The sequence below is a fragment of the Acipenser ruthenus genome, chromosome 21, assembly GCF_902713425.1.
Source record: "Acipenser ruthenus chromosome 21, fAciRut3.2 maternal haplotype, whole genome shotgun sequence".
Classification (NCBI taxonomy): Eukaryota; Metazoa; Chordata; class Actinopteri; order Acipenseriformes; family Acipenseridae; genus Acipenser; species Acipenser ruthenus.
In genome coordinates this window covers 21,103,798-21,126,850 of record NC_081209.1, presented here as the reverse complement: position 1 = coordinate 21,126,850, position 23,053 = coordinate 21,103,798, and the positions used below count along the sequence as shown (strand labels likewise).

At 38.2% G+C, this 23,053-nt stretch overlaps 3 protein-coding genes across 6 annotated transcripts in view; 2 read left to right on the top strand and 1 right to left on the bottom strand.

Annotated features, from left to right (window-relative positions):
* The window catches only part of LOC117428006 (carbonic anhydrase 12-like), a 34,142-nt gene extending 20,196 nt beyond the window's left edge, over nt 1-13,946 (top strand). The window contains exons 7-11 of one of the 4 annotated variants that reach the window (XM_034901664.2): nt 214-371; nt 1,180-1,306; nt 7,593-7,619; nt 9,493-9,577; nt 11,837-13,946. In XM_034901664.2, the coding sequence (XP_034757555.1) occupies nt 214-371; nt 1,180-1,306; nt 7,593-7,619; nt 9,493-9,577; nt 11,837-11,918 (479 nt within the window). In that variant the 3' untranslated portion in view covers nt 11,919-13,946. Of the gene's footprint in view, nt 1-213; nt 372-1,179; nt 1,307-7,592; nt 7,620-9,492; nt 9,578-11,833 lie in introns of all 4 variants that reach the window. The other 3 variants (XM_034901663.2, XM_034901666.2, XM_034901665.2) reach the window with 3 other exon arrangements.
* On the top strand, nt 1,315-7,586 carry LOC117428008 (uncharacterized). Its single transcript, XM_034046497.3, has one exon. The coding sequence runs from the start codon at nt 2,895-2,897 to the stop codon at nt 3,744-3,746; it is 852 nt and encodes a 283-aa protein (XP_033902388.1). The 5' UTR covers nt 1,315-2,894; the 3' UTR covers nt 3,747-7,586.
* Nucleotides 13,947-16,449: 2,503 nt separating the features above from the next.
* On the bottom strand, nt 16,450-22,819 carry LOC117428469 (gamma-secretase subunit Aph-1b). The gene is made up of 6 exons (XM_034047513.3): nt 22,486-22,819; nt 21,488-21,658; nt 20,771-20,844; nt 20,080-20,202; nt 19,415-19,542; nt 16,450-18,797 (listed from the first exon to the last, which is right to left on the bottom strand). The coding sequence occupies exons 1-6, from the start codon at nt 22,596-22,598 to the stop codon at nt 18,630-18,632; spliced, it is 777 nt and encodes a 258-aa protein (XP_033903404.1). The 5' UTR covers nt 22,599-22,819; the 3' UTR covers nt 16,450-18,629.
* Nucleotides 22,820-23,053: the final 234 nt, after the last annotated feature.

The window sequence follows — 23,053 nt, the reverse complement described above, 5'->3', positions numbered from 1 at the left end:
TCTACAGCATTTACTGTCAAGACAATTTACTGTCAACCTTGCCTAAGAATGAATTAACCAAAATGAGTGAATTCCGAACTGTGAATTATTGAGGGAGCGCTGTACTCCGTTTGATTTTATATTCCTTTTATTTTTTTCTTTGGTTGGAATCACCTAAACCGTATTTTAGAGACTTTCTGCTGCATTCATTGCCTGTCATGCCGCTTCTCCTAGATCAAGTAGTACAAATTCCTGCCTTTAATATCTTCAATCTGCTCCCTGAGCGGCTGGATGAATTTTACCGGTATGACGGCTCCCTGACCACCCCGCCCTGCTACCCCAGTGTGCTGTGGACAGTCTTCAGAAAACCTGTCAGGATATCAAAGGAGCAGGTGTGTCTGCTGCAAATAATCAAATGCTTCTAATGACACATGGTTAGGTGTTTTTCCTGCTCCAACTAGCTTTGGAATATATATATATTCTTATAATATCTTTTGATATAGATCGACCTGCATCTTTGTGAAACTATCCGTTTGTATTGACAGGGAAGACAATACATATTACATCATCTCACATGGTGCTTGTTGACATAACATTGCCCTTGTGATGGTGTTTGTTGCTGGTTGGTTGTGTATGTATGTTACCTAGGAAGATGTGCACTGCATTCATAGAGAATCGCTGCACTGGATTTTAGATGAATGTGGTTCTCTCAAAGCCAATATACGATAGAACGATAAGGGAAAGATTCTCCAAGCACACTCTAGTGCGAGGTATTCACGTGACTGAGTGGATGAAGTTACAGATGAACTGCATGCAGTAGACCGGTTTTTTGCTTGTTCTGCCACATTAGCAGGCTGCTTACTTGTGATGTCATTATGTGTCCAAGATAAAGGCATATTGTAGTTCTTGTAATGTTCTGAAGGACATTATGCATTTTGGGGTTTATTTTCTTTCAACCACCAAACTAAATTAGATTTTATTGCTGTAAAAAAACAAACAAACACTAATTCCTTTGCAAAACTGTGGTTCATAGTGGCAGTGAAGTATGCCAAGCCATCTTTCACTGAGGAGACGCGGTTACTGCTAAAGCTTGTCATTAAATGGCTGAAAACGTGCCCTGCTCCGTAATGCATTTGGGATTTGGCTGCCTCCAGCTCCTTGCAAATAACATCTTTTTATACCATCTTTGCATCTACCCAGCTCCTGTCATTACAAACTGTATTGTACAGCACCTCCGTAAACGAGCCCATCTCCTTGAAGATGAATCAAAATTACAGACATCCTCAAGAGACCAATGAGAGGCATGTCGTAGTGTCCTTCCGTGATGGTAAGTCACTGATTTGAGACTTTGTTTTATAAAAAAGATTATGGCATGCCAAGTACTAAACATCTTGCAAGAGCCTACAGTTAACTGGTCCACTGGTGTTCTAGACTGGAGAATCCCGCACATCACAAAACTGCTTAAATTAGTAAAATAACTATATTGACTGTCTAGTTACCTGTCAGTGTTCGCCCCTGAAATCCAATCTTGTGTTCAGATAGTGACTAGCAGGACTGGGATTAGATTATGGGTTGGAACGTGTAAAATGAAACGAGTGGAGACCGGCAAACTGTAGACAAGCCAAATCCAAATGTGCATGCTGAAAAGTCAAATGTAGAAGTCTTTACATTTTGACCTGTTTGCATGAAAGTAAAGAGAACAAGTCTGTTTCAAACTTGACTAGGAGAATGAAACAGCCAAACATGCGTGTGCTGCTTCATTCCATCTCAGGGGGAGTCCTGTGACCATGGTGACATGCTAGATTGTCATGGAGTCTGCATTATTCTGCTCCTCACTCCCTGTACTCATTTAAAGAATTGTTTGAATGTTCATGCTTTGTTTTATCGAGTGGTATAAAGTGGAGGTATCACTTGTTCTCGGTTCCAGCAACATGAACTAAACAAATCAAACTAATGATCTAATCAAAATCCCAACATGCCTTTGAATGAATACAGTGACTGAGGGACTGAGTGGTGTATACTGGAGAGGTTCCTGAGCATTTTGAGAATACAGGCTGCAGGTGTTAAGTTTTCTTTGGACAATTTGCTGTTTATGTATTGTCAAACTTACATGGCATGATATCAGTTGCTTAATTAACTAATGAACCAAAATAACAATAAAGAAAACATATTTTTAGGTTGGATAGTGTAAAACACCAAGTAGGATTTTGTAAACCTATATAAAAAGCTGTTTTGTTGAATGCTACACATACAGCTATGGCCAAAAGTTTTGCATCACCTAGAATTTTATGATTGACATTAAAAAAAAAGAAATCTATAAGAACATAATTTAGATATTTTATTTAACATCATGTAACCAAATAAACTAAAAATGATCTTGCAAAACTTTACTGGAAGCCAAAATAGTACTACAGTATTTCAAGTTAGAATTCCTAATGTTACATATTTTTTAATTTTGTAGTTTTCCCATATACTTAATGAAAAATCGACAAAGCGGTACAAAATTCAATATGTTAACGTAACATTATTCAGGTTTCATTAGACTTCATGGAGCAAATTTAGTTCATTCTAGATGGTGATACAAAGCCTTTTTGTAGTAAGACCATTAATGCATACGATTATGTCACTGCAATGTTTATTTTAACAGTCTTCTAACATAAATACATACCTGATTTGTTGTACATAAGTCTGCATGCTGCTTATGTATTTTAATAGAGGTACAAAAGTGCATGTCTGAGTGATTCTTGAGATTGTAACATTTTTGGAGGTTCCACCGAGATCCTATGCATTGCTAATAACAATTGCTGAACAAGATCTGCATGAAGCAAGGTTGATTTCAGCATGGAACTGAGGGGGAAAGTAGACGGACCACAGCATGAAAGTCCTCTCTCTCTAACCCACCATGGCCTGAGGAGATGTCCCTGAGGCATGCAGGTAAAATGCAGCAAGGTACAGTGGGGGAGGAATACTTGCTGCAAAGATTAAAAAGCAATTCAGCATGTGGCTGTATCTCCGGTGTAGGCAGAGGAAATGTTCGAAGGACAACGTCTTCAATCCTGCGGAAACAAATTATCCAAAAGTTACAAACTGGAGACCTTGCAGACCTGGCCGATGAGGGAATGTCCATGCTACTCCCCCATTTGAAACGGGTTGGAAACTCCACCTCCCCAGCCAGTGCAGAGTGGGCAGCTCATGAGAGTGGAGGTGTGCAGAATACACACTATAGAGCTGGGAACCCTTTACACCCCAAGATCAACTACAGGAATCCAAAGAACTGGAGTTGGCCAGGTGGAGCAAAGGTACATACCCAAGACAATGGCAGCGTGTTGCCAGCATACTGGAAATACTGGCAGACTGGCATCTCCAATCCTAGAGACGACAAATGGAGTTTCAGAACCTTGGAACAGCATATTCGAAGAGGGCTGAAGAGCAGTCAAACAGAAAGAGAAGTGGCCAATGCCATTAGTGAGGTCATTTTTCCGGAGTTGAACCTTAGGAGTTACCTGGAGGGGAGGTCTGTGCTCACTGTCCCGACAATCAGAAACATTATCCGCAGCCGCCACACTGAAGAAGCCGCAGAGTTGGATCGGGCCCTGACTAAAGCGGCTCAGGGGCCAATAAAGATTCCTGCTCCATTCTTGACACACCCGGCGAACCTGAAGCAAAAAGCGAAATTTCTAATGAACCAAGCCAAGCTGGGACAAAGTGTCACCCAAGCAAACGCAATAGGGCCAGCGTTGTCATACCGGCACGAGATGGAGGATTAGACTGGAGACGACCAAGCGGCTTAGTTAACTAAATCAAATAGCAGCTTACCACCCCCACCACCAACAAAACCCAGTCAATGAAGGAGACCTTAGTTAATCAGGAAAGCTATGACCAGGGAGGAAGCACATACAGGCTTAAAGGCAGGAAACCTAAAATGGGAGATCATCCAGATTGCCTTAAAATCAATGTACTAAAGGCATTCAGAAGAGCTCTTAACCTGGAAGCCCTTGGGTGCCCAATCTGGGGACCAGGTCCTGCTTTTAAACTTGTCTAACCATTGTGATTCAGAGATATGTTTTGCGGGAGCTCTAGTGTCCAAAACAGGATTAAGGAGATGTCTGTGGAAGACTGAAGAAGTAACCATACAAGGGGAACGATGTTCCCAGCCAAACAACTCAAAGAACGGCTACATCCAGAGATAATGGAATAGCCTCCCTTTTAATTGGAAGGACATCATAAAGCAATATGGACTTGCTGTAATACTCCCCAGACACGAGCACTGACATAAAGATGGTGGCAGCATTGATAAATCCTAAGAGGTCAGTAATCGATGTGAACAATTATTCCCGCTGTTTAAGGGTGACCCTATAGGACTCAAACTGGCACTTCTTTACAAGGCATGTATTTTCAAAAGTTATTGCAGTTCACGTCCACATTAGAACCTATCAGTAGGAACTACAGTGCTACCCTGTTATAATGCAGTTGTCGGGGTCCATAATTAGGAGATTGCATTATTTATGTTTTGCCTTCTAACAAATCTTGGCATTTTTGTTCCCGAAATGAGTTACAATGCCACAAGCCAAATTGTATTGTAGCGTACGGTGTAAAATGAAGGAAGGAGACACACACAATTTGCAGGTACTTGAATCCACAGTTTATTGGGACTATTATTCCCAGCACCTGTTAGCCTGGGCCACACCAAAAACCACAAACAGTCCTTGCTCTCTCACAGCAGCACATTCACGCAGCAGCTTGTCTCACTCAGCTCTGCCCGCGCTGATGTGGGCACCCCCTCTGTATGCTTTCATGCCCCCGCCTCCCTGTTGACGTTCCTGCAGAAACCAAGTGAATAAAGCAGAGTCTAATTCATTGTCTTTAGCGCAGCGCTTTTTTTTTTTTTTTTTTGAGCAGCCATCTTTTGGAGTTAATCTTATCAAGAAAACCTCAGTTTTTCTTCGATTCTGCAACATTTATATCTTTTGAAACTGCTGCTTGAGTTTCACCTTTTCTTACTCTGTCCACCACATTGAGTTTCATTTTACCAGAGAAAGCTTTTCTTTTTTTGCTGTCTGCCATGCTTCGTACTGTATACCTGCAAAGTTCACCCAACGTTTGCGAGTCAAATTACATTACGGGGGAAATGGGAGCCACGACCTTACCGTGTTATAATCGATTCCTAACTATAACAGGTCTCGTTATAATGGGGTAGCACTGTAGCTTCATAAATCTGAGTTGTCTCGTGCACAAAGAATTCTTAATGTACAATTCCTTGCCGTACTGGTAACAGCTGACTTTGCGTTAAAAAAAAAAAAAAAAATGTGTGCGAATTGCCTTGATTCCAGCGACTGAAGCCCAGAACAGCTAGAACAGACTGTATCCGAAATAGATACGACTAAAGGCAGCATGTAGATATTTTCAGATAGGAAGATTTTTCAATCTAATTCCTACATTTTATTGTCTTTTCAAACTATTTTCTTTACATACCCACATTCTTTTGTAGCAACACAACTTCTATATCTTTAAATGTTTTGCAGGGCCAACTCTTATCTTCAGAGTTTTGTTTTTTACCATCCTTTGTACAAGGCCTTCCATACAAAATACATGAGACCACAAAATACATATGAGGTAGCCTTGCAGCATGTTTAAACATATAGGAAAGTATGTCCCATTAATTGGAGAGATTGGGGTCCAACTGACATAATATATCTTGAATGTTCCCTGAATAAAATCTGTCCTGTTGAATCACATTTCTATTTGTTAGTGGCTTCTCTGGTCTGTCTAATAATATAATAATATACGAAGCAGCACATTACCTTGCATAACTTTAAATTAAATCAGCTGCGATTTTATGTTAGTACCGTTATAGTGCCCTTACAATATGACAGATTGTAAATTAAGATTAAAGATTAAAGATCTACTTATGTAAATAATAATAATAATTTAGCCACTTTTGAAAATACATGCCAATGTATTGATGCAAATTTGTGCAGACTGTGAGATGATTCATACTGTAGAAAGCTGCAAGTCCTGTATATAATTATACTTCTGTGATCTGTGTAGAAATTCTAATAGTACATATGGTTCATTTAAATAGCTTTTGTGTGGAACATATTGTGAAAGCTAGCAGTACAGAAAGGAAATGAAATCTAGCTATTGTTCCCACATACAATAAACCTGAGGTGATGGACTCTTGCCATGGACTAGTTCCATAGACCGATTAGTACTAATCTTTGATTACCTTAGCTAACATAACTACAGCAGGTATAAGCATCAATACAATCGGAACTAAATCCATTAGATCAAACTAAAATCTGAAATGCGTTATGCAATATAAAGGGCTAGTTACACTATTAAGGCATTGCAACGCCCCCATTGCTCCCACGATGCATATTGTTCATATAATTGAATATATGAAGATTCTTGCAAGTGACTTGGATCCAATTCAATAAAGACTGAAAAAAGCATCTCCGAGTTGTTATTTAGTGTGTGACAGTGTGAGGGTGCTGACGAATGCCCTGTCCAAGTGACACCATTAAAGGTTTGAGTTAGTTGAACAGCACTTACTCCCACACACAAACATTTGTTTTTTTAAATTGCCCAAGCCAAACATGCTTGTAACTAATCTGAAACTGTATTATTGAACATATGCAATTAGCTGCTGACAATTCTGTCAGGATATTAGACTCTATTATACAAAGTGTATTGAGGTCTATTATATACATAGATATAACTGGACAGCAGTATTGTGACTCTTTCTGCAATATACAGTTACTATTGTTAAATGTTATAATTTGTTTGTATAGTAAATGAAACTAACACTGATCAGCCTTTAATTATGAGGTATTTAAGTTTCCAGCTCTCACTGGTCACTGGGCTGGTAAACAGGATTACATTTAGAATATTTACAATTTTAACAAAGCTTCTTGATCAGTAGAATAATAAGTGTATGTGGACTTAATGGCCTAGATGGGGAGAATCAACACGTGAATCGAACTTGGTGCAAATTGTGCAATAGAGCAAAAAGTTTTAAAAATAAGATGGTGATAGAGCAGCACAAATCCATTATTCAGATCAAGCACTCCACAGATGAGGGGCTGGTGTTGATTGGCCGTGTTTACATTTCCCAGTGAAGAAACAGCTGCTTGGATTGGTGTAGATTGCTGTTCTCCACAGAGTGTAAGAAAAGCAGCAGTCCTCACAAATCCGAGCAGCTGTTTCTTTACTTGGAATGGGAAGTCAGCCCAACCAACACCAATGCCCCTCACCTGATTGTCGGCACCTGATTTTTGTAGAGAGCTCAGTCCGATTTAATGGGTTCGTTCAGCACCAGCCAGTGAGATCAAAGACAATGCCTGATTGTTTAGGAGATGTTCACAATTAATACTTTCTTACAACCTGGTGCCTTGGAGGACACAACGACATCTTCATACCTTTCTATTTTCTCTCTATGAAAAAAGGTTTCCTTTTTTCCATTCCTTCTGTTATTTAAATACATTTTATCTGCAGAGATTTTAAGTAGAACTATACTTACACAGGTGGCATATTACTAGGTATAGTTCTCCTGCTTGCTTCTTTTCTCAGTGATTTATAGTAATAAGCACTGTCTTCTTATGTTTCTTTTCAAGAGCTAACGATTCTTCATAGGAACTTGGGTACGTTGCCACATGCAGGAACAGTACCTGTCGTGTGTGTGTGTGTGTGTGTGTGTGTGTGTATGTAGGCCCTGTGATTAAAACTTCCTGTCCATTCATTAGTTCATTTCTCTCAGTAAAAGATGAGAATGTTTCACAGACTTCATTGAGCGGCCACACTATGAGCACACGACAGAAGAAGCCAGCCAGCTGCACAACTGCTGGCACGACAGGGTCCTTTAAAAAGAGTGATAACAAGCGAGAATCACAAGGGTGGGATTTAGAACAGTATATAGAAACAATGTATATAACTATTTGTTATTTCTTATTTCTTTCAGAAAGTAGCTTAAAATGCCACGTTAATGATGTTTCCATTTATTCTGAGGGTTTCTTATTACAGTTAATCAATGTGTTACCGTCTTGTGCAAAGCATTGCTTTGCCAGCAACCTGAACCACAACTTGATCCAGATCACTGTTTGTTACTTCTATCAACACACTTTGGCTGATCGAGCCTGTTTTCAGTATATCTCAAGCAGGCTACCTGAACTGAAGAGCAGCTTCTGCACTCAGGGGACTGAACACAGACTTGTTTAAAAAGACTAAGCCAGTATATGAATACGAACTACTCAGAATGATTGTCAACACCCTAAAAAGTGAAGGGGCAGTCAAAACCCCTGAGAGAATTTTATTTGAAGCTATGTGGTCTTTAATGGAAACCCACAGATCTGCTTCCACATTCTTATCTTGTATTGAGCTGTCATAGTGTCTTAATACCCTTTTACATACAGATATCGCTTTGCATTTTCTACGTTTGTTTGAAATGAGTCTCATAATCATTAATCAATCTGATCTGACCCAACTGTGAATCATCAATGACATCAATGGGAAATCAAGTCGTCCACATGTGGTATGCTGTTTTGAATCATCTGTAGCATGTCTTCTTGTTTTAACCAATAATCATCATGCATTCCCTTTTCTTCTTTTGTTACTGTGAACTAACCCCCTTGCCTCCATTCCACACTGCCCTGCTACATAAACGGGAAGGAAATCCTATTCATAGACTATAATACCTGGTGAGCATTTTCTTCATTGGGCTCATCTAGTTGATATTTCCCATAATAACCGTCCCATAATAACCCCACAACAAACAACTCAGAACTTTAGAGCTCTGGCAGGATAAATGCCCAACAGAGATTATACAAAATACTGCATGTGGTATCACACAACCCCATGCATTATTCTCTATATACCATTAAATAACTAGTTTGCCAGTGGACTATATTCACAACGCTTTAACACAATCTGCTTTGATTAATTAAATGCAGTTTGATGTCCATGGGATAACCCTTAATTATGAAAAAGCTAAACCATAATCTGGTTTAAATTACTTTAAATAAAGCTTTGTGAATCCCAATGGAGCTGAATTACACTATCTGCAACACTAATAGAAGTTATGTACCTTAGATATCCTTCAATTGGAGATAACAAAATGGGGTCTATTCAATTGATCTAAACAGAAGCTGATCTAACTACAGCCTGTTTAAATTATCATTAAATCATTATCACTGAAGAGCCCGATGTTCTAAAAACCCGGCAGTGCATGTGAGTCTCTTTAGTTTATTTCAGTCTGTAAAAATATGAAAAGAAACTCAGGAAGGTTCATATTTTTAAGATTGAAATGACAGCTGTATTTCCATCTGCTGTTGTTTAGATCAGCTGAAGTGAAGCAAGGAAAGGCAGATTTATTTTTTTTTTACCATGTGCCTGCTTCAAAACAGAGCCGTGAAATCATTTGGACTTGTATCTCTAATCATGCCACTCAAACACAACTAAAAGATGTCATTAAACCTATCTTAATTCAGCAGCCTTTTCATTGCTCTGGGTCTCTTGCAGGTGTGATTCTCGCCATCACTTTGGCTGCTGTACTGGGAGCAGTCCTCATCGTGGCGCTCATTGTTTTCATGCTGATAAAGAAAAGGTGAGTGCACTCAGGAGACTTTTCCCTTCTTGCTGTGCATTGTTGAACCGGAAGGGCGCAGTGATTTCAGGGGTGTAATGCTGTACATTTACCCCAGTTGATATATACCCTTTTGTCTCATGCAGAACCTAAAGTTTAAAACCCTAGAGTTAAGTGGCTTGGTTTTAATCTCGACAGTAACCAAATTATTTGTATTACTAATTCCAATAAAAACCGTAGGGTGACATATATTTAAATGACAAGTATCAATGATAAGCAGTAATACAAATTATAAAGTCATTGATAAATAATTATCTTGAAAACTTTTTTTCTAAATGGGTACTATTTAGCACAATTATATTACTGGGATAGTTAATCACAAAAAAAAAAAAAAAGATTTTTCTGTAGAATGGTGTTCGTTGCCTCAGGTCATTGCCTGCTGTACCATTAAAGATTCCTACACAAGGAGAGCAGGGCTATGGAGACCGTTTCTGGCTTGACCTTGTATGCAAATTCGCTCCCAATTTCATAAACATCCAGTATGTTTTAAGCCCTGAGTGTGAGTCAGAGAGCCGGCAGGGTTCAGTGTTCTTGTTATTCCCACACTCCACCTACACTGAGCAGCACAACCTCCAATCCCTGCCCCGCAGGCACATTCAACCTTACCAGCGCAAACCACTCAGCAACTTCCCATGCTAACCTTATTGTGCTTCATCATTCCAACCGCCATGCTTTCACTGCTTCACTACATCAATAAACAATCATGGAAATATATATTGCAAATGCTTCAATATTGTGTTTAACTTTGATGTACTCTTTGGTAAGGTATGTTGACCTGAATTTAGGAGCAGCGAATGAGTTCTAGTTCTCTTTCACCATAGACATGTAACACAGGCTAGATCAGCAAAGTAGCTGTTAGAGCCAGCGCCATCTAGTGAATAGCGCATTGAAAGCAATACAAAGGGCAACCTGGTTCACTAGATGATGCAGGCTCTTGAACATAAGCAGACCCGTTGCTGATCTAGCCTGCGTTACGTTATGTCTATGGTGAAAGAGAATCTGCCCACTCAAGAGCTGCTCAAAAAAACTAGTGGTTATATCAACAATGGAATTAAACACACTATATGAGTCATTGCAATAAGGACAAAGGTTTGATGATGCAGAGGATTTGGGAGTAAGGAACCTCCCTTTGAATGATTCAGCAGCTGATCATGTTCACTGATTCTTTATATGATGTCCCAAGGGACGGGAAAGCAGACATCATCACTAGCACAGCTCTTTCGCCAGAAAATACCATAGCGAGAACGTTTCTTCAGTAAGCTATTTGTGCACCATTGCTGACACCTCATTCTTGCTTGGTTAAAAGTGTGAATCACCCAGTTGAATTTGCTACAGCTCAGAATGGTATTAGGAATTCAATTCACACCATCCTAACAGGGCTGATCCCACCAGGACATTACTTCTACTCATTGAACAACGCTGTAGGAATGGAAATTGTATTGCATTTAAATAACACATTATATGTAGTGTGCAGTGAACAACTGTTTCATGTGAATGATTCAGATCACTTGCTTTCTGACAGTGTCTTTACATCTGGTACGTTGCAGTGTTCTATGACTCTCCATTACAAGTGGGGTGCAGAAATGAAACTTTGTTTAAATTTCTGGACATGGTAATGATACAGAAGACATTCCTCTCAGTGCAGCTCAGTAGTTTCATTTTGTCACTAGCCATATTAAAAAAGGCCCAAGAGCGCTCTTTGGTTTAAACTGATAATAATATATCAAATCCATTGTTTTCGTATAGATTCAAGTTAATCCATCAGCCAAAAACCAAGGCACTCTTACAAACTTATAGGTGAAATACCTTTATTAATGGGGCATATCCAAAAATGGAATGTTAAAAATAGAACACAGAACCAGCATGTTCTAAAAAACAAACAAAGAGACTCCCAACGTGTAGCGTCAGTCCTAGCCTTCATCAGGGTGTGAAGACCCCAGTCAAGACTCATCCAAACTGTGTTCTTACTGGTACTACAGTAACATTCCGGGTGATTCACACACACTACAACAACAACAACAAACAAAAAAACACATTCAAATTGAGCTCCACCAAAAACGCAAAACTACACGGGACACTGAGACTGCATCTGGGCAAAAAAAAGTGAATCTGTAAAATCAACATCTTGGAAAATAACTTCCCTTCCTATTGAGCCAGTTAGTAGTCCTGTACTTAACAGAGTGTGTCATTCTTATTGTGTGTGTGTTTTTTTTCCAGAAGCAAAAAGAACAATCAAGACAACAGCAAAGGGGTCATCTACAAACCAGCAGCCAGCAAAGAGGAGGACACTTCAAAAGTATAAGACCCAGCCACTGCCCCTTCAGGATGAAACCCACCTGACACTGCACACACTGAAGCAGCAGCTATAAAGACCAACCTGTTTAGAGGCATCGGGAATCGTAGAACCACACACACTTTTTTTCTTTTCTAACATTGGATATGAGTTCAGCATTTCTCTTTGCTTTGAACAAAAGCGTTGTGCCAGCCGCAGTAAGAGATAAGACAAAAAAGTGTTTCTAAACAAGAAGAATGCATTATTTTATATAACTGTGATATTTCCGAGCCATACCAAGTTGCTATTTTAAAGCTACCTTTCGGTTACACACCTGTGCTCTGGAAAGATCAGTCATGCCCGATGCAGTGTGATCCTCTTTTAAGCACAGTGTGTCGGTTGACCTGTACTGAAAATACCTGAACACGCTTCAGTTTAGTTCAGCAGTTCCCAAACCCTTTCAATTAAACGTGGAAGCTTCAGACACCTGATTAATCAAGTTAAATACTTGCTTCATTAATTCCTTGAACATGTGTAATTATAAGTAATAATAATAGTGAGAGTCTACAGTGTTTGGCAGTGTATATTTGAATCGTACAGTTTTAGTTAGACTTTCTTGCATGAGCAGCTCTCTGTAGATTCCAGTTTCATTTGTTTTGTGAATTTTGGCACATAAAAAAAGTAAACTGTTTAATCTCAGTGGTTTAAAGAAAAAAATGTGTAAACGTGGCAGTCTTGGACCTGAAGGGAGGGCAATTTTTGGAACAGAACTAACAAAAGGGATTTGGAGAAAAGCCGCTTTGGACTGTTGATGCATGTTGCAAACAAAGCACTGCTTTAAAACTTAATATATTTGCTTTCTTCTCATCTTTCTGATGTAGTCCTTGGTTTTCTCATTTCAGCAGTAGCATAGTAGCATATCAAGGCTTCCTACTGGAACATCAGACAACAGACAAAAACTCCTCGTTTAAGTTCATAGGAATTGTGAAATGTGTGAATTAATGAGTGTATGTGTAATATATATATATGTGTGTGTGTGTGTGTGTGTGTGTGTGATGTGTGTGTGTGTGTGTGTATAATTTTGTAAATGAATGGTTACTTTTCAAGTATAGGAATATACCTGCAATCACATTCCCCAGTTTAATATACTACTGTATTATTATATGGCATTATTGACAGTTATCGTTCCTTTTCTTTTCAATGTCTTTAGCTCATATGTGCATTTATTTGAATGTGTTTTGTCAGTGCAGGGTATTTTATAAATAGTTTAGGTGTTTATCATTTTGTAGTGTCGGCATACAGGTTCAAGTTCTCATTTTAACTCCATGGTGACCAGTTAAAGTGGACCTTATATTTTATTAGAAGTCAAGATACACTTGATTTTACTATTAGGAGCACCATCTGCTGGATTAATAGTTGTTGGCTTATCATCTATATTTATTTATTTATTTATGGACAACAAAACACGTTTGGGGAATATTCTACAATAATCAAACGTAGGAGAAATGTTTATTTGGTTTGAAATGTAATGTGATAACAAAAACACGTTGCTCCACATGTGTTTCCCAACCCATTTTGAGCTGGCTTTTTTTTAAATGTTATTTGATTACATAGTTCTCCTCTCCAGTAAAATTAAACATGGCAACATAAATAAATGTTCGGGAGATATATAATGGAGGCACTGTTTAAGTACATTTGTTAAGCATTTATTAAAATCTATGGTATTGACACTGTTTATTACAGCTACTGTGCATAATTCATTGTGAACTACTTCTGAACGAGTTTTGTTGATATTATTTCAACATCCATGGTAAAATGGTTTCTTCATGGTGTACAATGTGTACTATGGGTTTCATGTTTTTAAATGCACTCAGGATAGCATTTTAATGGTTTAGTTAGTCTGGAATGTTATTAGCCCACTTTGTTGTGCAGATGGAACAGTGCCAGTACAGTATTATCACAAATGTAGTTTCTGTAAATGCATGTCATTCATGGTGATTTGATTATATATTGATTTTTAAATGGCACCATAAATCCTAATAAAACTGCTGAAAATGAGTTGTTGTGAGTTGTTTCATTTGTAGAGCACATTTTGAATAACCCTTGAAGAATTTTGAATTGAGATCTCTCTCTCTCTCTCTCTCAGCTTGGGCTCATGTTTGTTGAAAAGTATCTTAAGTAATATTTCAGTGTCATATAAAACATAAATAAATTATCTTCATTTAAAAACATTTCTATGAAATCAACCTTTTAAAGTCCATCTGAAAGTCAATGCCATTTCTTATCGACTAACATGGATAAATGCTAAGAAGAGTTGGGATATCGATGACATTTTGATTGAATATCACATGTAAGAATGAAGAATATACGAACGAAACGAGGCCATTCGGCCCATCTCAGCTTGTCCAGTTCCTAGTAGCTGACTGATTGCTGTCAAGCTGGGTCTTACAGAATTTTCCTGACTAGACTAGGTATCCCGTTCCATACTCTCACCACTGTCTGTGTGAAGAAGTGTCTCCTTCCCACTGTCCTTAGTCTATCTACACATCTGTCATTTGGTCCTGGTTTCTGTACTGCTCTTAAAGTATTAGTTTGGGTTAATTGTCAGTTGAATTAGAAATGTTTCAAGTGGAATAAACAACTCAAAGTGGTGAATTAGAGTTTACATGTTCAATGCTTCAGATCTTATTGTTCATTATTATTATTATTTATTTCTTAGCAGACGCCCTTATCCAGGGCGACTTACAATTGTTACAAGATATCACATTATTTTTTACATACAATTACCCATTTATACAGTTGAGTTTTTACTGGAGCAATTTAGGTAAAGTACCTTGCTCAAGGGTACAGCAGCAGTGTCCCCCACAGGGGATTGAACCCACAACCCTCTGGTTAGGAGTCCAGAGCCCTAACCACTACTCCACACTGATGCCCCAGTGTGGAGGGCAGGGTTCATCCCTTACTTACTGTGCAAAACTATTCTATTGAAATTATTTTTAAAACTTACATAATGATGCGATTGTGACTTGCTTTTTACCCTGCAACTGTAGCTCAAGCATTACTTTTACACAAACCAAAACTGCTATTTTCAAACAGAAGTCACTTTTCTGAATATATTCAACGTTTTCTCAAGCACCGGAGAGGTTTTTACTGGATGTTGTCAGATAATATCCTTTTCTCTTCCCTGGACCCTTTTGAATTTTTATTTTTATTTTAAAAAACAAACTCTATGATGGGTCAAAGAAGAAATTGAAATAATGGTCTATGCTAGGATACAGTCAGACTGCACATTTTGCCAAAGGCAGTTAAGTCATCTCTCCGAAGGTGAACAATTGTCCCCATTTGTCCCTATCTGGGCCAAAAGAAAGCAGAAATTATTTTTGCACTGCTTGACGTCTGTCTCTCACATATTTAGTGTCTCTCTTGAAGTGACACTAGATTAGACTGAACTGCAAAACAAAACAGATATTCTTTCACCCTTTAAAGGCAGATTATCAGCTTTTTTAATACATTTATTCCCTGCCCTCCACTCGTTAGCCCTGTACTCCCCTATGCTTTGTTTTACTGGACAGTTTCCAGTTTGAACTATAGTTTACACTTTAAGGAAACTGTCTTACGGGTGAATGGCATTTAATTAAATACTGTCTGAAAGGGGGACTGTTCTGCCCAGAGGTACTCAAAACAGCTGGGGGATGTGAACATCATAATTTAACTTTTACTGCATTTTTTATTTACTTAATTTTCATACACCGTTTTGTTCTTATTAAAGGGCTGCCCACCTCCACTGTGAAATTAGCTGCGAGTTTGACCACAGAGACCAAAATGATACGTGACTGTCTCATATACACAGAGCGGACTCCGGTCTGCTGGGGGCGCTCTCTCATCTCTGCAGTGAGAGGTGGACAATATGAAATGGTTGTGTAAAAATGTGATGTGAGCTTTACAATGCTCAGCTCCATGACTATAACAACAACAAAGTCCTGCAAGTCAGCTGTGATTCAATGTTCGAATATAAGGTTCAGCAGCGGTCCTTATCTCTGTAGCACCTGAAGTGAAGGACAAGAAAGAGTGTGATAGTAATGCTGCATTCTATTAACTGTTCACCTGATAGAACCCTTTATTGAGACACCCATGTGATGGCTTAACACTTCTAGATGATGACCCTGGCAAAGTGCTGCAGAGGGAGGGATGCACGACAGTGTGGTCGACCTTCTTACATTGAAATTCTAATTCCGAGGAGCAGTGCTGCAAGCTACTAGTGCTACTGGCATTGCCTCAAACTGCTGATCAAGAAATCATTACACATCATTTGAAACCTGTTTTTTTATTTTTGAAAGTATATATTTTATAAGTGTTTCTTGGTTTATTTTAGCCACTGGGAATCATGGAAGAGTTATGTCATTTTTAACTCACAGCAGATGATTGCAAAGGATGCTGGGAGATGCCAGGAACATAATCCATTTTTAGTTTTGAATGTCAGATGCCGACAGCTGATCAACACAGCGTCTTCAGCTGCAGGAGTAAAATAATAATAATAAAAAAATTCTCCTGAATGTCAAAATAAAGGTTTTACACAATCTTTTATTTTTTTTACTTTTACAGTTTAAAATCAGGACAGGAAAGATAGGCAAACTACCTTGCCTCAAGATACATCCAGCAGTGTCAAGAGAAACTGGAATAATAAAAAAAGAAATCAGAAATTTAGCAAACACTTTAAAGAAGGATATCTGTACATTAACAAAAGACGTGTGGCAATTAGTAACTTTAGACTTTGACCACATCCTTTACAAGGCAAAAGCTAGAAAGTACAGCAGCTATACACAGGTTTGCTTGATTTAAACAAGTGCAAATAAAGATTCAAAATGAACAGAACAGCAGTTCTAATTGATCAAAAGCACTGAGGTATTATTATTGGATTGCTACGAATATTAGAATATTATCAGTACTCAGTACTACATTTTAGTTAAGCTTAGGCTAATAGCACACTAAAAACTGTAGTGGAAGTTCATAAAAGAAGTAATGCTTTTACACAATAAAATTATTTGTGCACACTTCAAATGTGGCTCATTATATTAAAAACAGGTGGAAATGGAAAAGCACTATTATGCTTAAAGGGAAAGCTTCATTAGCAAACCAACTTACCCTTTAATAGTGACCTACAAACCATTAGAAACCTAAACGGTCAGTATCTTGTTATGTTAGCCAGAGAATTTCATTACAGTTTGTTTTATCTCAATTCTCCCAGTTATGTAGGAACAGTCTTGTTTACATAGCCATTGATTTGTGCAGTGAATGCATCCGCTTCAGCAGTACTTCTAGTATTTATTACATTTGGTTCCTAACTCTACTGTTATGTCGGTTCAAAAGTATATGGAGAAGTTGTTATATTCACTTGAATTATCGATGTAAAGAAATCTCAATCAAGTGATATCAAGCAGCAGCTCTCATTAATTCCATCCCAGTCATCACCATTGTAGGTCAAGTAATAAATCACTGTGTCGACAGTCACACAGCCACACACAAAAGGGCCTTGAAAACTGTGCTTGCTACTGAGCAAACTAAAGCGGTATATGTATTTATGGCAAGATTGTGAAGCTTCCTATTTAAAAGCACCAGTCTGTAACTCAAAAGGAGAAACATTTCACAAAATGAGAAGCAAACCTGGTATATAGGACTTGGCTGTTTGGTTCTTGTTTATAAAATTAACAGGCCTTTTATTAGTATCTTATTAACTGGTTTAAGCATTTAAATATATGTCAGTGTCCTGGAAATACAATATTATTACCTAATAATGCAAATAGCGTGCTTCTATAAAGTGCCTTAAACGAGTGAGAAAAATGTGCTGCAATGCCCAAATTTCTTTCTAGTTTAAAATCTGTGGTGTGGTTAACGACTGTTCATCAGCAAGCTTGTCCGTATCTTCCCATAGAAAATGTTTCAGTAGAAGTCATGAGGTACAGCTGCAGCCAAAGGTTTAGCACCACCCTCTAGAAGCTGAATGAAACCTGCTGAATAATGTTACCTTAACAGATTGAATTACATACCGCTTTGTAGTTTTCTGTATACATCACAAAAAACTGACAAAATGAAAAAAATGTGTCATTTCAAAATCTAACATGAAATAGTGTACTATTATTAAGGCTTCCGGTAGACTTTAGCAATATCATTTTGTAGTTTATTTGGCTACATGATGTTAAATAAAAGATCTAAATTATGTTCTTGCACACACACACACACACATATATATATATATATATATATAGTTATTAATGTCTCAACCCTAAAATTCAAGGTGATTGCAACCCTTTTGGCCACAGCTGTATATCTCTCCTTTATAAATGCATCTTGACTAAAATGACAAGAATTGTTGAAAAGGCTTTCCAGTAAGCATTTATCTGTCGAATGGCAGGGTATAGCACGAAAGGAAGCAAGCTGGTAGAAATGAGTGCCCACCCCCTTCAGGACGTAGTTATTAAGGTGGAACATAAATCCTGATTACCTGCTAGCTCACTGCCTAGTGGTGATTTCAAACAGAACAGGAACAGGGAAACCAAACATTAATATCAATCAGAAGATCTTTTTTTGGCTCGCGTTTCCAAGGAGTCTCTGCCAGGAAACGTCACTGATTTCAAAATGAACAATAAAAGAAAGCACCTCCATAGAAATAACAATGTGTAGATATAACTGAACCCGTCCTTGTACAAAACAGTTCTTGTGAGAAGTGTCCTGGAATCCCCAACGCTATCTGGGTCTGTGGTTTGCAAGGAGGAAATCCTTATCCCTGCATGTTAAACACAGCTTCAGGTTTCGGAGCGAGCCGCCCGCACTGGAGAAGGCCCACATGCCCATCACACACATAACGACGTAGGCTGGGATGAGGCTGCCATCATACTGAGGATTCAGGAACGACTACAACAAAGCAAGGAGGAAGACATGAGCAGCTAGCATTGTGCACAAACAATCTCCAATCTCCAGTCTCCTAAGACTACACTAAAGGAGTGCTAACAAAGGGTTTCAAAAGCCATTTTCTGACATCTAACTTGTACTAGCAATACTATCACTGGCTCCCCCTTTCCTTCAGGTAAAGATCTTTCGGTTCTTGGATTTTATACATCAGTATTGCGATACACAGATTGGGAAAACGCTTTCGATGGAAAAGATGCTGCTGCTTCCAGGAACCTTGTATGTTGCAGTTTAAACTCACTCACTTTGACATTTTCATTCAGGTTTATTTAGTATTGAACAAGCTTGCCAAGCTCATCTTAAAAGGCTTATTCTATTTTACTGAAATGAATCAGACTGCATACAGTTTTACCGGAATCTGACTCCCAGGCTTCCAGTGGTGAAAGACAAATAAATTAGCCAATCTGCCACATTGCCTTTAATACTTCTTCAGCACCTTTCCACAGGTCCTATACATGCTCAGCCCCAGCTCCCCTTATAGACTAATGTTCCTGTAAGACTAGACACGACAGAGATAGGAAATTTAACAACAAAACCCAACAGTGATTTTCTCTTAGACTCACCAGGCACGACACAAGCAGGTGGCTCAGAACAACTATGACCACAGCCCACCACCTCTTCTTTTCACAGGCGTCGAAGAAAACAACTCCCCAGAACATGTGCAGCAGTATAATGGCCATTGTCATGAAGGCTAAAAGGTGCAGCAACAAAACGATCAGCATCATCAGAAAAGCAGAGGTTATTAAAAGACAAATTGTATTATATGTATGTTATCATATTGATAGCCCTATATAGCTGAAAATCACAGACAGATGAAATCATACATTAGACAGAATCGTCTCAAACAACCTGGAAGCAATAGAATTAGTCCTGGTACTTTGATTAAGCACTGTAGATATTTATTTTGAGGAACAAAAAATCACAATAAAATCAACAGCATTAAAAAGATATATAGGGAGTAGGGGATTGGAATGCTCATGCATTAATTGGTAATACAGTGCGGTGAGAATCTGCACCTAAATTGTGTATAATATAGTTAATTAAGATCACAAGTCTGTATAAATCTGAACATTGAAAAATAAAATGCTGAACCTTTTCCACCTGTGTTACCAATTAACTTCTTTGTTGAATACCTTGACTAATTTCTTGTGCAACAGCTCCACCTGGTGGAACACGGCATATTAAAAACTGATCTGCTTAACATTTCAGGAAAAACATATCCTATTACCTGATGATACAAAATAATGTTGTGAATCTCCGTGAATCCCCACAGTGCCTGGACCCAGCGAGTCAGCCAGGATGTTGACGACTGAAAATGCCCCACTCATGAAACCAAATCCCAAGCCAGATACTGTGGAGAAGTGCAGAAAAACACACATCAGTACACTGAAACAAGCAGGTTAATTCATAAAAAAAATGTACAACCCTGCTTGACTATAAAATGCTAACACAGAATGTTTTTTCTCCTCACATCTAAGTAGAATACAAAATGAATGGACTGACTGCATTGCAGTTTGAGCTACTCTAGGTTTTACTGGGATTTTAAATAGCCCCCTCTAAGATTGTTACCTGTGCATGGTGGCTACTCCAGCTCAAAGTAAAAACTAGGGTGGATGAAACTGCTTTGCAATAGAAGCCTTTACACTCCATCTAATTACTTCTCTGAATTCTGAGAAAGATCACAATGCCACTCCTATTTGAGGAAAAGCCTAAATGTGTTTTCAACTTACAGTAGGCTAGGAGTTTTCTACCATGAAACCTGGATTTGCAGTCCATATTTCAACATGTTATGCAGAACAGGTGTAGCCTATAAGATGTGTTTACTGGATTTACTTCTAGTATATGAATGTACTGTTAGTGATTATTGTAAGAAAGGTTAATATAATAGATCTCCCTTTTTGGATTATAGATCATCATACCATAAGCCAGTTGTCTTATAGAAATGGGCATTGCATCTTCTTGACTCAGAGCCATCAAACCTTCATTAGCTCTCCTGAAATAAAAAAAAAGAATAAGAATGACAAAAATGAAATCAGCAGCAGGCTGTAGAAAGATAAAGCACTTTAACAAAGAAGGAAAGTGCACGCTTATTAAAGAAAGTAAGAAACATGTTACACTAATGAGATGGAAGAAAATCCTCTGAATGCCTTCCTTATATCATATTATATTATATTATATTATAAGGGCAGTAGTATTTAGATATGTTGCTGTTTAGAGCGATCCTTAAAATAGATTGTTTCGTGTTTATAATGGGTCTGTTTTCATGCTAGGTCTCCAAACATAACTTTCCACAAAAACATATAGAGGATACATTTTATTGTCATCTTCTAACTGGTGCAGTGTAGTTACTGCTCATGACTGAACTAACCACAGTTCATGGAGCACTCTGTTTAAATAACAAGTACAATGTATGGAAAAGAAAGTATGTTTAAACTTAAATGAAGCTGAATTCAGAGAATTTGGGCAATCCTCATTCTTAGAAAAACTACGGTACTCCATGAACATCCATTCCCACTACAAATGTAATAATCTTATGTCATTTTACTAAATGTGACATGCAGGTTGAATGGTGTGAATTCCACCTCCTGTGGTGATTAGTGCCTGTTATTTTCCAATCCGAGTCACATTTCTCTTACTTGAGTAGTTTATAGTAACCGAAGCGGAAGGTTTCCTGGAGCAGCACTGACAACACCACTCCGAAGATGAGAAGTCCTTTCTGAACCGATGCATTCTCTTTATTGCTGATCTGTACTGCGATGAACCACACCAGGGAGGAAAGCAGCAGAGACACCAGCCAGAAGAATGCCCTGGGGGAAAAAAAAGAACGGTCAGGATATCTCTAACAATAAACACTATTATAAAAATGGAAAGAAGTGAAGGCGCAATCTCATTGGCTGACAAGTGTTCTAACCCGGTCAGATCTTTTAGCAGGTTCAATTCTTAGAACCTGTGTGGTGTAAAAACCCAGACAGAACTGGATATTTAGGGTGTTCAAATATTGCCAAAATCCATTGGCCTTGGCGGTTTATCCTATGTGTGTAGATACTGGACCGTATTTGAACACCCTACCATGTATTATTGCTTTCTTACCAGCTTTAGCTCACCATAACCTGATGCTACCTCATTTGTTTGCTACAGTATTGTACCCCATGTGTCCACTACGTGTGTTCGTGAGTAAGGGAAGTTCAAAAAACGATTAATTTAGTTTGTCTTTTCTATATGATTACAAAAAAAAAAGATTGAAAAAAAGTAAATTATAATGAGCCAATTATTGTAAAACCAGTCATTTTCAGTAATTTACAGTATTCAGTGCCACCCATGTTATTATTATAATTGTGTTTTTTAACACTTAGTTTCTGTTCCTGTACTGAATTCATTTTGTTTTAAATTGATTTAATATGAAATCATTGTTTGGGAGGTTGTGATCGGGAGAATACTCTCATAGTAGTAGAAGATTATTTGGATTCGAAACTATACGTCTATCGTTACCAGTATATATAGCAAATTAGTGGCAATGTCGGGTTGGGCAGAATGCTACTGTACATACAATATACCATTACATATACTGTATACATGAATAAGAAAGCATAGTGAATGCTTCAGATCTTTTTACTAATTCAAACAAAACACTCACCCAGCAATCAAAAAGATGACCCGCAAAGGGTCTCTGGCGATTGTAAACAGGAACAATGAAATCGCTGGGCCAAAGGCGATGAATGTACAGCCGAAAAACACTGATGCTGTCATTTTTGGGATGGGTCCGAACTGAAATTCTTAAAAATATTTTCTTTCTGGAGACTAGGCATACGACTCCTCAAAACAAGCACAGTACTAAATGTGTTGCTTCTAATAAGAATCATAAATGTATGATTTAAAAAAAAAAACAACACAACGAAATTCCTTGACTAGCCTTTTCCTCTGTTTCACTGCTGCAACATAACAATCGATACTCTTCCTGTTCGAGCAGAAAATCGACCCCCGCCCCAAAAAACTCTGGTTGGTTAATATGTAAAACAGTGCCACCTAGCGTATGGAGGACTACGAAAATGTAAACTGCTGGAACTGTATTTATTCTAAATATATAGTCATTATTATTTGTCACGCTACGTTATGCTGAAAATATCCAATAAACTATTTCTAATGAAAGAAATAACTCAATAACACATCTGAAAACTACAAATTGCTGCAAGTGAAAAGCTTTT